Source organism: Fundulus heteroclitus, chromosome 20, assembly GCF_011125445.2.
Source record: "Fundulus heteroclitus isolate FHET01 chromosome 20, MU-UCD_Fhet_4.1, whole genome shotgun sequence".
Classification (NCBI taxonomy): Eukaryota; Metazoa; Chordata; class Actinopteri; order Cyprinodontiformes; family Fundulidae; genus Fundulus; species Fundulus heteroclitus.
In genome coordinates, this window is record NC_046380.1 from 35,302,866 (window position 1) to 35,316,617 (window position 13,752).

Sequence of the window (13,752 nt, forward strand, 5' to 3'; positions counted from 1 at the left end):
AAACTGAAAATAAAAAAATCCAATGTTTTTTTTTTTTTTTTTTTTTTTGTAGCACATCAGATTTTTTTGTTTTGTTTTTGAAAATAACATTTACATCAAAATGTCAGATCTTAAGTAACAGCAACAGATATAATTAAAAAAAGAAATAGCACTACCGGAGAGGCTCTGTATTCTAATAATAGAATGCAATTCAGTAGGTTTCTCAGTGGTCTGTTGACCGGTTTTAATTGTCTCAATAAACTGCTTGATCTCATTATGAAAATCAGCACGGCATGTTCTCCACAGTATTTGCAACAACAATTTTGAGATGTTAATATTGATAATAGACGGTTTATGAAGTAGTCAGGGTTTTGTTTTCACCTTCTTCTTGCTTACGGTTTTCAATTTCAGAGACCGACGCAAACCCACAAGGGTATTTTTTTTTTTAAATTAAAGAATAAACACGTTCAACAGCATTATATAAAATATACAAATAACAAACAAATATTTCAGGGGGCATGCCACAATAAAAAAAAGTAAATAGTCAGGAGGAAAGACAAATAAATTGACAAACATATGTGCTAAGGAGGGTCAAACCACTGAGCTGGGTCAAACACATACATACATACAATAACATTTACATAATATATATATATATATATATATATATATATATATATATATATATATATATATATATATATATATATATATATATATATATATATATACAAACCCCCAAGCATTTATTCATTAAAATCCGTTTGTGTGACGTCATTGTTGTGCGCCAATGTGCGGACGCTGCGGGGGGGCGGAGTCTCTCCGGCGGTCACACAGCGTGTGTCACCTGCTAGCCTGTCAAATGAAATCTCGATTGTTTCAGCGTGCCTCTCGCTCCAGTCGTGTTTTATCGGGAAGGACGGTGGTCCGCGGACAGGAACACCAGCAGACATGTCGTACTGCAAGCAGGAGGGTAATTTTTAACGCTGTTTTCGGTCACGTTTCGGCCCAGGGCCGCTTAATGTCAGGGAGCCAGCGTGCTGCGTGCTAGGCTAACGTCTAGAAACAGCGACAACTTCCCGCAGCCTCCAGTGCTATAGATCGCCGGCTTAGGAAGGAAACTTCCTCTAGCTGGAAATATAGACAGGAAATAAACTTTGTTGCTGTAATACGTTATAATCATGTTTATTGTGTGAACGGGTATGGACAGTAAATCGTCCATAGGGCTGTTAAATTAGGCTCAATAATCCTCTGAGCCAGCGTGGCCACCAGGGGGCGGTGTTACGCTATGGTTCAGTGGAACAGGAGCCACTGTTGCAGATCAGAGTTTGGTCCTGTAGTGAACCGAAACTGGCTAACGCACCACATTCACTTTCAGCCCTTCTAAGCGTTGTTGTTGGTGCATTTTCTCTGAAGGTAAGGATCGGATCATCTTCGTGACCAAGGAAGACCACGAGACCCCCAGCAACGCTGAGCTGGTAGCAGATGACCCCGACGATCCCTATGAGGAGCAGGGTGAGTATTCTATACACCTGCATGGATACGTTTTTATTTTTATTTCACTATACTACTTAAATAGAAGCCATTGGCCGTGTCAGGATGTAACAACGCTTTTCAGTTCCTGTGGAGTCTTTTTATAAACTCCCCGTTGGCATGAATGGGGTGTTCATTTTGGGTTTTTGCCATGATGCATGTGAACCAATCACTCTGGGTTTGGGATCGTTGCCCAGTCGTCTCCGTCTTTAGCTGCTGATTTGTTGTGAAGCTGAAGAATTAAGAGGTCCTCCCCCTTTGTTAGCCTTCAATCTGGTGAATGCGCCATCACCACTGATTACGAAATAGATACTCAGCATATCGCTACCGCCACCATGCTTTACAGTGGGTACAGTGCTCTTACATTTGAAAGCCTGATCTAGATGCCTGCCAAGCATAATTATTGTCATTGTGGCCAAATAATAATCTCCCTTTTTTATTAATAATATTGGGAGCAAACAGTTAAAGAAAAAAAAGTAAAGGCGGTCACTAAGGATTCACGCTTGCATTTTTGGAGAAATGCAAGCGATGCTCGGTAAACTACAGACCTTCACGCACGCATCGACTCAGATAAACCATGTTCATGTCACATAACCCAAACTGACAGACGCGACTGTCTCGTCTCTGCAGGCCTGATTCTGCCCAGCGGAGAAATAAACTGGAACTGCCCCTGCCTGGGCGGCATGGCCAGCGGACCCTGCGGCTCTCAGTTCAAGGAGGCGTTTTCCTGCTTTCACTACAGCAAGGAAGAAGTGAAGGGCTCCGAGTGCATCGAGCAGTTTCGCGGCATGCAGGAGTGCATGCAGAAGTACCCCGACCTCTATCCCCAGGAGGAAGACAAAGGAAGCTCCTCCCAAGCCGAATCGGGCTCTGCTGCTGCTGCTGACGGCTCTGCCTCATTGTCCGAGAATGACTCTGCTGCAGAGGCGTCGCCTGGTTCACCAGACAGCGTGTCGCTTGCAGACAACCAGGCGGCTAGCTAAAGCCAGTCGCAGAGGGACTCTTGTTGAGCCTTGGAAGGCTCGGAACAGCTGATGGTCATTTTACGGAACAGCGGAGGACTTGAGAGAGTGCAAGACAAAAAAAAAACACTGAAAGGTAGTCCCCGTGTCTTGAGCAGGGGCTGAAGTTGGAAGTCTCTCATTTTCTATGCAACAGCAGTTTATGTGAGCTAATCGGGAGCACTATTTTTAAAAACAATTACCTAAAATCCAAAGTGACATTGGTTTGAGCTATAATAGCTTGATGTTTTAACAGTAGTATCCCCCCCCCCTCACCCCAGCCAGACATGTTTCGATGTGTAACATCAACGCTTTATTGTCGCCTGAGACCAAAATACGTGGAACAAGAAGAGCGTGGCTGCTGTAAACCGTCACTGTGATGTATGTGTTCTGATGTTTCTGAGTAGAAACCTCCGTCCCTGCCTAGAACAGCAGGCGACGACTGTGCGGCGTCGTTAATGGTCCTGCTGTCCAAACTGAACGTCATGGTGGTTTGTGAAGTCCCCATCAAGATTTCAAGGTGTCTTGGTGTTAGTGAAAAAATAAATTCTGTGTTAAAGCGCTCGTCTTGTTCTTTTTTTCCTTCCTTGTTCATTTTAAGACGAACAATATCCCATTTTATGGAATAAATAAGTGTTTTTTTTTTTTTTTTTATTAGTTGAGAAGAGAAAGACGACAAATGAATGAGATGTCTGGGCCGAATGTCATCTAGACCTGACAGGCCAGAGACCCATAGATAAAATTCAAAAACTTTTTAAGTTTACATAATTGTACATGATTCATACCCTTCATCTCATGTTTCTGGGGGGGGGGGCACATTGTGGAAAAAACTAGGCACAAAACCATCAATCAGACCTCATACATGCATCTATGTTCATACTTTTTCCCATTTTGTCCTATTACAAATCACAATGTATTGTCTCAGAAGTAAATCTGGGTTCTCCCAACAGTATTGAGATTCTCCATAATTAATACAATGTAGTGCATAATTATAAAACAGAACAAAAAGAAATGCTTTGCAAGTTTAAAAAAAATGGTGGTGGATGCATTTGAATTGACCCCTTTCCCCTGATACCTCTAAATAAGGTCCAGCAAAACCAGTTGCCTTCAGAAGTCACCCAATTAATAAAGAGAATCCACTTGTGTGTAATGTAATATAAATCCAGTCCTGTGAAGGAGGTTTTTTAGAAAACATGAATAAAAAAAAAATGGCATGAGGAGCAAACATTCACCATAATTTCTGAAACTGTTCGTCCGTTGTGTCGGCGCTGCAGAGGTCCACAGCTCAGGTGGGAGAACCTTTGAGTACTCCATCTACCCTTTACAAAAGAGTGGCAGGGCAAAAGCAACCCTTAAACAAAAACCTGAGAAGTCCCGTTTGCACGTCGGGGACACAGCAAATCTGCGTGCTTTGGTAAGACCGAACACTGAATTTTCATGCCTACGTAAAAACGTGTGGCAACACTCCACATCACACTGAACACACCGTCCAAATGGGAAGACACGACAGAGGCAGCATCATGCTGTGGGAATGCTTTTCTTCAGCAGAGGAAGGGAAGCGGGTCAGAGTCCACATGAAGGTGAATGAAGTTGAATACGGGCCGGTCCTGAAAGAAACTCTGTTAGAGCCTACCAAACACTAGAAACCATACCAACAGTTTACAGGACAACAACCCTGAACATTAACCCGGATATGCAACGGATTAGCTAAGATCAAAGTACAGTTGTGTGCTTGAATTCCCCATCATACTTAAATGTAATTGAGAAGGTGAACTTGCAAATCGGTGTTTCAGGCTATATGTGCTAAGCTGGCGACATAATGAAACGGCATGCAGCTGTAGAGAAGGCTGGTTTTACAAAGTGTTGGCAGAAAGAGGCTGACTGCATACACATGATGCCCGTCTGATGTTTCTGCAAAATAATCTTGACAACGATCATTTCCTCCCACTTTACAATAATACATTACTTGTCAGTCCAACACATAAGATCCATAAAATCATTCATAGGAATATTCTCCCAAGGCACTATCATGCCTTCGATGTTGTGAACTCACCTGGCCATTGGTTTGGGTCTTTGGTCGTTTCTAACCTCACAACAGTCACTTTCAGAATTTCTAAAGCTCCTTTTGGGGAATAGTCCACCTATATATCAGGTTAGGTCCTCTGAATTTTGTTCCGCCTGTTGGGATCATAGACATCCGTTCCTCAAGCCCTCTAATAAAAACAGAGCTAGTCGAGGCGTCCATGGAACCGCCACACTCTGCATGGTGACCAACAAACGACCCGTTCCCGGCTCCTCTGGGCCAGCAAGCAAGTATTTCACGCCTGGGGTGGGAAAACAGTACAACGGCGCTCTCTTAAGACCATTGCTTGCGTTCGTTGAAGCGTGACGCAGCGGTTTTCCGGCAGGTCTTTACCTGGGTTTAGGACCGGGCAGGTGCAGCCGCGGCTGGTCCACGACAGAGGGTACACGCTGACCGTCCCCAAGCGCTGCGGCGCCTCACCGGATCGAAGGACCTCGCGGACTTTGACCCGCACCTCCGCGTGACTGCCTTTGTCGTGAGCCGACAGCACACTCGCCTTGATCACTGCCATGGGTCACGAAGGAGGAAGGTCAAGAAAGCTCAACGGACACTGCGCATTACAACGGTAAGGGGTCTTTACATTTAGGGGGAACCTTCAGGGTTCCATTTCTCACCGTAGTCATGTTTGGTCTTGCAGAGGTCAGAGACACTTCTCAGACTTTTCTCCTTACACCTGCATTTCCCTGTGCAAGGACTATAAAAGTTAGTATGCTTAGATACCACATCCCCCCCCGCCCCCCCCCCCCCCCCCCCCCCCCGCTCTGCCTCCAACTTGTTACCAAAAGTGCAGCTAAGCGTCACCTGTGTAGTGTAGAGCAGAGACGGGAAGCTCCTTCGACCATGATACTTCCCCGCCAGCTGTGAAGATGTGGTCCACATCTGGGATTTTTCCACCAATAGGGACATTCAGCACATGATTATTTGGGTAGCTGCAAATGTGAAACAAGACACATGGGGAGCAATTTTTAGATTTTCTAAAGGATGCAGCAAGAGTATTCATGCCCATAGAACTTGTTCATTTTTTTTTTATGTTAACACTATAAACATCAATGTATTTTATGTGTTAGACAGTCAAAAAAGTAGTGCGTAGTACTGAAAACAGGCCGAAAGGTAGGGCTGGGCGATAAATCGATTTAATCGATTAATTCGAATTTACAATTCTTTAAGATTTCATTTTTGGAAAATCTGGATTTTATTTTGCCAATACACTCATTGGGTTTCCATGAAGAGAACAGCATGTGATGCTGAATATATGTTTAGGCAAAATTATTGTCAAAATATTGTTATGTGGAAACTTTTTTTTACCATAATATGAGGTACTTCATTTACTTATTTACTTTTTTTTTTAACTTAGTTTCAAGTTCACAAGTGCAGTGAAGCCTGTTCTTAGCTCAATGTGTAATAACACTAGCAGCAAATGTTTTGTTATATTTTCATTGTTTATAATGGCACGGCTGCCATGTTGTTTTACAAGCATGTTTCACAGCTTGTTTTTAGCTGCAATTTGAATTCAGGTCAACTCCCTGACGAAATGCTTGACATAAAAGCAAGGTTTTAAAATCATTTCTTTAATTTCTTTTTATGAAACAAAAAGGAGGAAAAAATCGATTAATCGGATTTGGTGTGATAAAATCTGAGATTTATTTTTGAATCCATATTGCCCAGCCCTAAGAAAAGGATGGACTGATTTAAGTTAACATAAAAACTAAAAAGTGCTTTAAGCCTCTTTTCCTATGATACCCTAAAATAAAAATCCAAAGTGCAACCTGATGCCCCAACGGCCTCAGATCAGCGAACAAACAGCATAAAACAGACCAAAGAAAACCTGTTAAGGTCTAAAAAAGACTTGAGAGAGGGTGGAGGGTCCTCTTCCAGTATGATGACTCTAAACATGCTCCCAGAGCTACGGTACTGAACCATAGTACCGTAGCTCTGTATTAGAATGTCCTAGTCAAAGCCCAGGCATTGGTCTAAACATCATTAGTTCAAGTTTGTAGTCCAACTGTTTTTAATATTTGCTTTTAGTTTCCATTTAACCATGTTTTGTTTTGTTTAAAACTTTATCCATTTTATTCCAACTTGCTTTTATTCTGTTTTTATTTTCCTATGTTTTAATCACATAAAGCACTTTGTGTTGTCTCTGTACTGTAATGTGCTATATACCAATAAATTTGCCTTGCCTAATCGATCATCTGGGCCAAGCCTCGATTTTTACACTGATACTTTTCATCCAGTCTGAGCTAAACCAAATATAACCAAAAAAGAATCGCAGCTTCAGCAAAAGGTGGCCCTACCAAGTATCAAATCAAAGGGCGAAAAGCAAATATTCTTAATATATATATATATATATATGTAAAAAAGCATGAAAAAAATAGTGTATACATTGTTGTATCAGTCTAGGATTAGATTTCAAACTGAAGGAAGCGTGAATTCCGTCTATGAGCCGCGATTCCATCTTTTGTGCCAGGGATTTCAGACGGCTACCTGATCAGACAGTGCCCGGTAGTCGGATCGCAGCTGTGCGGACAGACACAGGGTCTGCAGCCGTCTTCTCCAAAGCCCCAGTAGCCTGGCAGGCAGTGACCGCAGCTCATGCCCCCTACACCAGACTTACAGTGGCACCGGCCGCTCTTAGGGTCGCACCGGGGTCCGACGGCTCCAGGTGGAGCAGGCAGCGACCCCCGAGGATCACACCAACAGCCTGAGATGGACAGATACAGAAAGGGTCGGCGTACTTACCAAACAACTCTTTCTATACTTCTATTGATGAAGGCCATGCGATATATTAGCAGGGAGCTACTATATCCATATTCTACTTGACATATGGCCATCAGGAATATAGTGATCATGAAAACTATGGGTAACTTTTGAATCAAAGATTGAGAGCATCCATCGGTCCCTCTGTCCATCCATCCATCCATCCATCCATCCATCCATCCATCCATCCATCCATCCATCCATCCATCCATCCATCCATCCATCCGAAATAACACATCTGTACCATTTGCCTCCCAAGTATAACGTTCCAACCTTCCATTGTCTTACGTGTGCAGGCATGAGGAGACCTGAGGGGCACGGACGGGCGTCGGTGGTAGCCGGGACGGCAGCGCTGACACCTGCGGCCCTCGGTGTTATGTCGACAGTCGTCACAGACGCCTCCGCTGACGCCACCCGAGGAGATCCATGCCCGCAGAGAGAAGTGACAGCTTTCTGCATGGCCATGGCACTCACACTCTTTAAGAGAAGCGGTGGGGGGCCACCGTTGGGTGGTAGAGGTTGCAGGGAGGAAAACCGACCGGTCATAAACACAACTCTGTCAGAAAATGTGATGGTACTGTTGGCGACTTACTCTGACATGGGTTTGGCTCGCCACTGCTGCCGTTGGCGGGCCTCCAGGGTCGGTCATTATAGAGCGGGGCACACCTCTCACAGTGATCGCCCTCGGTGTGGTGAACGCACAGACACTTTCCAAACACCTGGAAGGCACGTGAGATTCTGCTCAGTTGTTACAGACACCTGTTCTCCAGAGACACCAAGAAACCAGTTTAAGCACTGCAAAAACGGAACCAAAAATAAGTAAAATGTTCTTAAAATGAGTGTATTTGTCCTTGATTTGAACAGATACATAAGATGATTTGCCAATGGAATAAGATTTTAGCACTTGAAATAGGAACAATCCAACTCCGTCATCTTATTTCAAGTGCAGGATGTCTAATTATCTTATTTTAGGGGTCAAAATACTCATTCCATTGGCAGATAATCTTATTTAACTGCTCAAATCAAGGACAAAGAGACTAACTTTAAGAACATTTTACTTATTTTTAGATTTGTTTTTGCAGTGAGGCACAACAGTGGAAAGTCACAATGATGGTCATTTTATCCACATGTACTGTACCCACATTTGCTCCTCAGACGAGCACAAGATAGAGAACAAAAAAGGGATTAAAAAATATATAAATAAGATACACAGAATATAAAAAATTAGCCCTTTTTGCATGTATTGGCTCGCCTGGTGGTGATGTGGAAAAAGCCTGTAAAGTAAATGAAGGTCATTTACTTTACAGGCTTTGAAAAATCTTGAAAAATCCAACAGCATGATTACATTTGTTTGACGGCAAAAGGAAACCTTTTTTATTTTTCTAAAAAAATGATGTCTTCCATGTCAAACACTCTTTAAAATGGGAAAGACAAGGGAACATGCCGTATGAGGAAGCCAGATGTGAGCCGCTCTTCATGAGTGAGGGGGCAACCACTACAAAATAGCTCCTCTTTTGAACTTCCCCATATCAGAGCAATAATTAAAAAGCCTAAAATAACTTTAACGGTTCAAAGGGAGGCTGGGCGATGACTCTTTGTTTATCTTGCCACCGCTCGCAGTCATGGTGATAGTAAGGAAGAGGAAGAAATCTTCAAAGCTTCCTGTCAGCGACATGCTGCAAATTCTTCACTATAAGGTTGAGCTGCTGCAATTAAAGATAGATTCGATGTTAGCAAGATTGTGCCTCCAGCTCGATTTGAGGATGTTTAAAGAGCCGGTGTTATGAATACGTATGTGATGAAGGAAAGCTCCCGAGATGAGATGCATCTCGGTAGCCTCAATTCTCTGTATCCCATGCGGTCAGACGGGAACTAGGCTGAGTGAGGTGGAAGGAGGAGGAGGAGGACCTGGGCGTGTTGAAGCAGATGAGGCAGGCTCAGGCAGGCATGAAGGACAAAGGTTTTGGACTAAGCGTGAGGAGTAGGATTTTGTAGTGAATACGGTATAAAACTGGTAGCCAACATAGATCTTGAAGAATAGAAGTACCAGAATAGAGTTAATAGAGGGTGTTCTGGTAATGATTACAGGAGCAGGCAGGATTCTGAACCAACTGGAGTCTGTCAGGGCCGTACAGATGAAACTCTACGTCATACATGACTTAAAGCCTGATGCCTTTGCTTTTCGGATAATATCCCCCCTTGTATTGACATCATTCAAAAGAAAACATCAGACCCACTGTTTTATTTCCTAGTCCCTCGCCTTCACAGATGCAAGATAAACCACTCACCATGTCACTGTGCTGTCTGTCGTCTCTGCCGCCTTTATACGGTGAGCAATGCTCGGCGTGCCCGTGACAGAGGCACGTCCCTCTGGCCAGTAACGTATAAATAGCGTACGGTGCTGGGGGTGGGTTTTCTGATGTGGCTGTGGGGTTTGTCCACTCCACAGAGGACTTCAGAGACACGGGACAAGCCTGAGCTTTCAGCAGTCTGATGCGCAGATTTGTGACGGTCAGGCGGACAAGGGCCTCCGGACTGTAGGGGTCAAAGGTTTTAGCGCTGCTTGGGTCCAGAGAACGTACGATTACCTGGCAGAACGGAAAGGAGAGATGTAAATGGCACTGGCTGTTAAATTCTGAAAATGCTTCACATCCTTGGGCAAATTCTTTTACCTCCCCTCCACTGCAGGGTTGAAGGCTAGAATAACGGGATGTGCACAGTGAGCCCGGCCGATTTGAATCATCGTCCAGGTCAAATTCCACCCTGCAGTTATGAGCGAATAGCCTGAGAGCCTCCCAGGTTTTTCCAAAATCAGCAGAACGCTCAATGACCATGGCAGCGGGCCTGGGGGACCTGAACACCAAAACTACATGAGACAGACAGAACTTCGTCTCCAGGTCCAACCGGATTTCCCCCTGCTCCGCGTTGCCTCCTCCTGACGCCCACCAGGTGTCCGGATGCAAGAATGGGTCATCGGTCATGTGAGAAGGAGGGTGAGCGTCCTCTTGGCATGAAGCACGGGGGCACAAACTTTGGTGGAAATTGTGGTTAATACAGCAGTTTGGGCGGGTTAGAAGCGCCCTGCCACTAGCCAGATTCCCAATGGGTGGGCTGCAGGCTTGGTCTACACATCTGGAAACTGGAACAAACAGAGTGTGAAAGGGTTAGTAAAAAAGAGAGAGAATGCAATACCTTGCAAAAGTATTTGCACCAGTTGAGGGTTTTTTCCCATATGTCACATTAAAACCACCAACCTCAGCATTTTTAATTGGGATTTTATGTGATAGACCAACACAAAGTGGAGGGAAAACAACAGAAAGATCACAAAATAAAAGGAAACTATACTCATTTAAATCCTTTTTTTTTTTTTTTGCATAAGGAATCTTCTGTTTTGGATATTTGTGCTTCTGCCCCCTTTACACTGATACCTGTAAATAAAACTCAATGTAACTAACTGCCCTCAGAAGTCCAGGTAAAGTAAATAAAGTCCACCCGTATATAAATACAAAACATTTTTTAAGGCCTCAGCGGTTTACAAGAGCACCTTTGTGAATGATTAGCACCATGAAGACCAAGAAACAGAGCAGACTGGTCAGGAATAAAGAACTTTAAATTAGGGTCATGCTATTAGACTTAGACTTAGACTTTCTTTATTGTCATTTTGTATGCACAGAGTGCATACAGAACGAAATTTCATTTTCATACAGCTCAGAAAAATTGCAGTAACTCTACAGGATACGTTGCTGTGAATTAAATTAAATTAAATGATATTGTGGAAAGCTGGCAAGCCAAGCACAATCGGCGAACAGTATTTAAACATCTCGCAGAGCACTGGTCAATCCCTCATCCAAAAATGGAAAGCCCAGGCATCATTTGAAAAAGCAAAAAAAAAAAAAAAAAAAAAAAAAAAAAACTGCCCATGGTAACTCTGGAGGAGGTGCAGAGATCCACAGCTCAGGTGCGAGCATCTGTCAACAAGAGCAATACACTGCAGTTATAATATACAAGATGTTTTTGTGTTTGATACATAATTCTATAGAATTTCTAGTCATAGCTTTGATGTCTTCACTATGTATCTGTAATGTAGAATATCATGGAAATCAGAAAAAGAAAAGCCATTGAATGACAAAGGTGAGTCCACACTTATGACTGGTAGGCTGGATTTTTGCACCCTATTGTTGAAGCTAACCCGTACCAAAGTCTTGCTTGAAGCGACAAGCCATAGACACAGCATAAGTGTGGAAAAGTGCTCTGTAGATCATGTTGGAGATTATGAAATTACAGAGACTGGACTGCAAAGGTGGTTACCATGGAAATTACAGAAAAACAAACTCTGGAGGCCAGAGCCTGACATACTTGGATTGGATAGTATGACTGTTATGGAAAATGTGTCAGCAAGGACACGTCTGCATTACAGCATGATCTTCTCCACCAATGTCATGAACTGAACGCTGATATCATACTGTGCACGCCCCTGAATGTGTGTACACATACTTCCTATAAAATATCTGTGTGAGAGAACAAACGGGGTTCTCAGGTACCGGTTGCGTTGTGTTGTTATGAGAACCCAGAGCTGAATCTGTAAACATCCCTCTGCCTTTTAGATTAAATAAGGTAAAATATAGTTACAGTTTGAAGATTCTTTTTGTTACTACAGAAGTCTACAACAGAAACACTACATTATCAGATAAAAGAACCAGGGGAGACCATGCAAAGGTCTATAGTTTAACAATCACCTTGGAAACTGCACAGGTAAATTGCTAAACTGCTGGACAGAAGTGAATACACAGCCATACTGGATGAAAACCTGCTAAAGCATCCAAAAACACTCCAGACAGGCACCGAGGTTCAACTTCCAGCAGGACGTAAACACAAGAACACAACTGAATGTTTAAGATAAAAGCAAAGGATCAATGTGTTAGGATGGCCGAGTCAAATTTCAGACGGAAACAGAGCCGACATTCTCTGACAAAACACAAAAATGAGATGTTTGCAGCTCCTCTGCAGCTAAACAGAGGGGGTTTGAGCAAATCATTTTAGTCTCCAGATAAGCAAAGACGCTGCAGAGGGAGCCAGCTGTAGTAGTTGGTTGTAGTATTGATCCAGAGGCTGAATATAGATGCACTCCACACTTGTCAAATTTATATTTGTAACGTTTTCTAAATGTGTCGTTTTCCTTGCACTTCACATACAGCAATTACGCACCACTCCATGTCGGTCTGTCACACAAAATCCCAGAAATACAGTTTTACTGAAAAACCAAAGTCCACCTCGTTGTGTTTTTTGCTGAATTATTAATTTGCATAACCATGGTGTCACCGCTGCTGTTGTAACATAATCCATCTCTCTCCATCTGAGCAGCATCGAGAGTTTCTCAGATTACACAGATCGGACAGAAGCACACAAACCAGTTGTGTGACTGTGACTTTTTTTTTTCTTTTTCTTTTTTTTGACACGGGAAAAACACGGGACAGCAGCTGTGGAAATTGAATCAACATCACGGGGGTTTCTTCTCAGAAACAAGGATCAGACGAACAGCATCACCCGAGGAAGACGGCGGCGCTCCTCACCTGCTCCGCTGCGCGTCGCGACTAAAAGAAGCCATCCAAACGCCACCAGCATGTGCTGTCCTCCGGCTCCGCTGTCCGGCACGTTGGACACCGTCATCTTTATTGCTCCTGAGGTTACAGCACGCATGGTGCGCAGAACTCCTTCCCCCAAGCACGCGTCCTCTCAATGCGCCAAAAGGACATCTCTCCGCCGATTACGCAATGTGGTCCAGGCGAAGCCGAGAGAATTCAACCAGCATCCCTCTGAAACACGGCGAAACCACCAAGTTAATGCACCATCAAGGGATCCCGGGCAGATACGGATGGTTCATCGCAGGGGAACAGGAGGATGGAAAAGGATGAAAACAATAACAAAAATAAACGGTTGTTTTCTTTATTTTTATTCATCGTCCATTTTGCTCTTAATGTGATGCTGCCTCTTTCTGTGATGTAAAAAACACGCAGACAGTTCTGTGACTGATTTTGTCTCCACTCTACATTGTCTTCCTAACGCGCTCTCTCTGCCTTTACCCTTTATTTATACATGGACAAGGGCGTTTCTTGCAGAGATGACGCGCTGGGGGAGAATCTCCATTTGGCACCTTATACATAACCTGACATACAGTAGCTTCTCACTCCTCTAGGACGTTCATGATAGATAGATAGATAGATAGATAGATAGATAGATAGATAGATAGATAGATAGATAGATAGATAGATAGATAGATAGATAGATAGATAGATAGATAGATAGATAGATAGATAGATAGATAGATAGATAGATAGATAGATAGATTCAATCAGTTTTCTATCAGTCGTATGGCTGTGAGAGTATTGCAAGTGCTCTTTT

General features: G+C 43.3%; 2 protein-coding genes across 2 annotated transcripts; one reads left to right on the forward strand and one right to left on the reverse strand.

The window, feature by feature from the left end:
* The first annotated feature begins 762 nt into the window (after positions 1-762).
* LOC105926025 (mitochondrial intermembrane space import and assembly protein 40) lies at positions 763-3,077 on the forward strand. Its single transcript, XM_012862176.3, has 3 exons — positions 763-952; positions 1,396-1,494; positions 2,143-3,077. The coding sequence occupies exons 1-3, from the start codon at positions 931-933 to the stop codon at positions 2,493-2,495; spliced, it is 474 nt and encodes a 157-aa protein (XP_012717630.1). The 5' UTR covers positions 763-930; the 3' UTR covers positions 2,496-3,077.
* Positions 3,078-3,149: 72 nt separating this feature from the next.
* On the reverse strand, positions 3,150-13,450 carry si:dkey-202e22.2 (netrin-4). The gene is made up of 10 exons (XM_012862136.3): positions 12,924-13,450; positions 10,026-10,492; positions 9,642-9,941; positions 7,946-8,072; positions 7,642-7,830; positions 7,081-7,297; positions 5,398-5,525; positions 5,211-5,279; positions 4,930-5,100; positions 3,150-4,837 (listed from the first exon to the last, which is right to left on the reverse strand). Exons 1-10 carry the CDS (start codon positions 13,048-13,050, stop codon positions 4,701-4,703), a joined length of 1,932 nt encoding a protein of 643 aa, XP_012717590.2. The 5' UTR covers positions 13,051-13,450; the 3' UTR covers positions 3,150-4,700.
* Between the last annotated feature and the right edge of the window lie 302 nt (positions 13,451-13,752).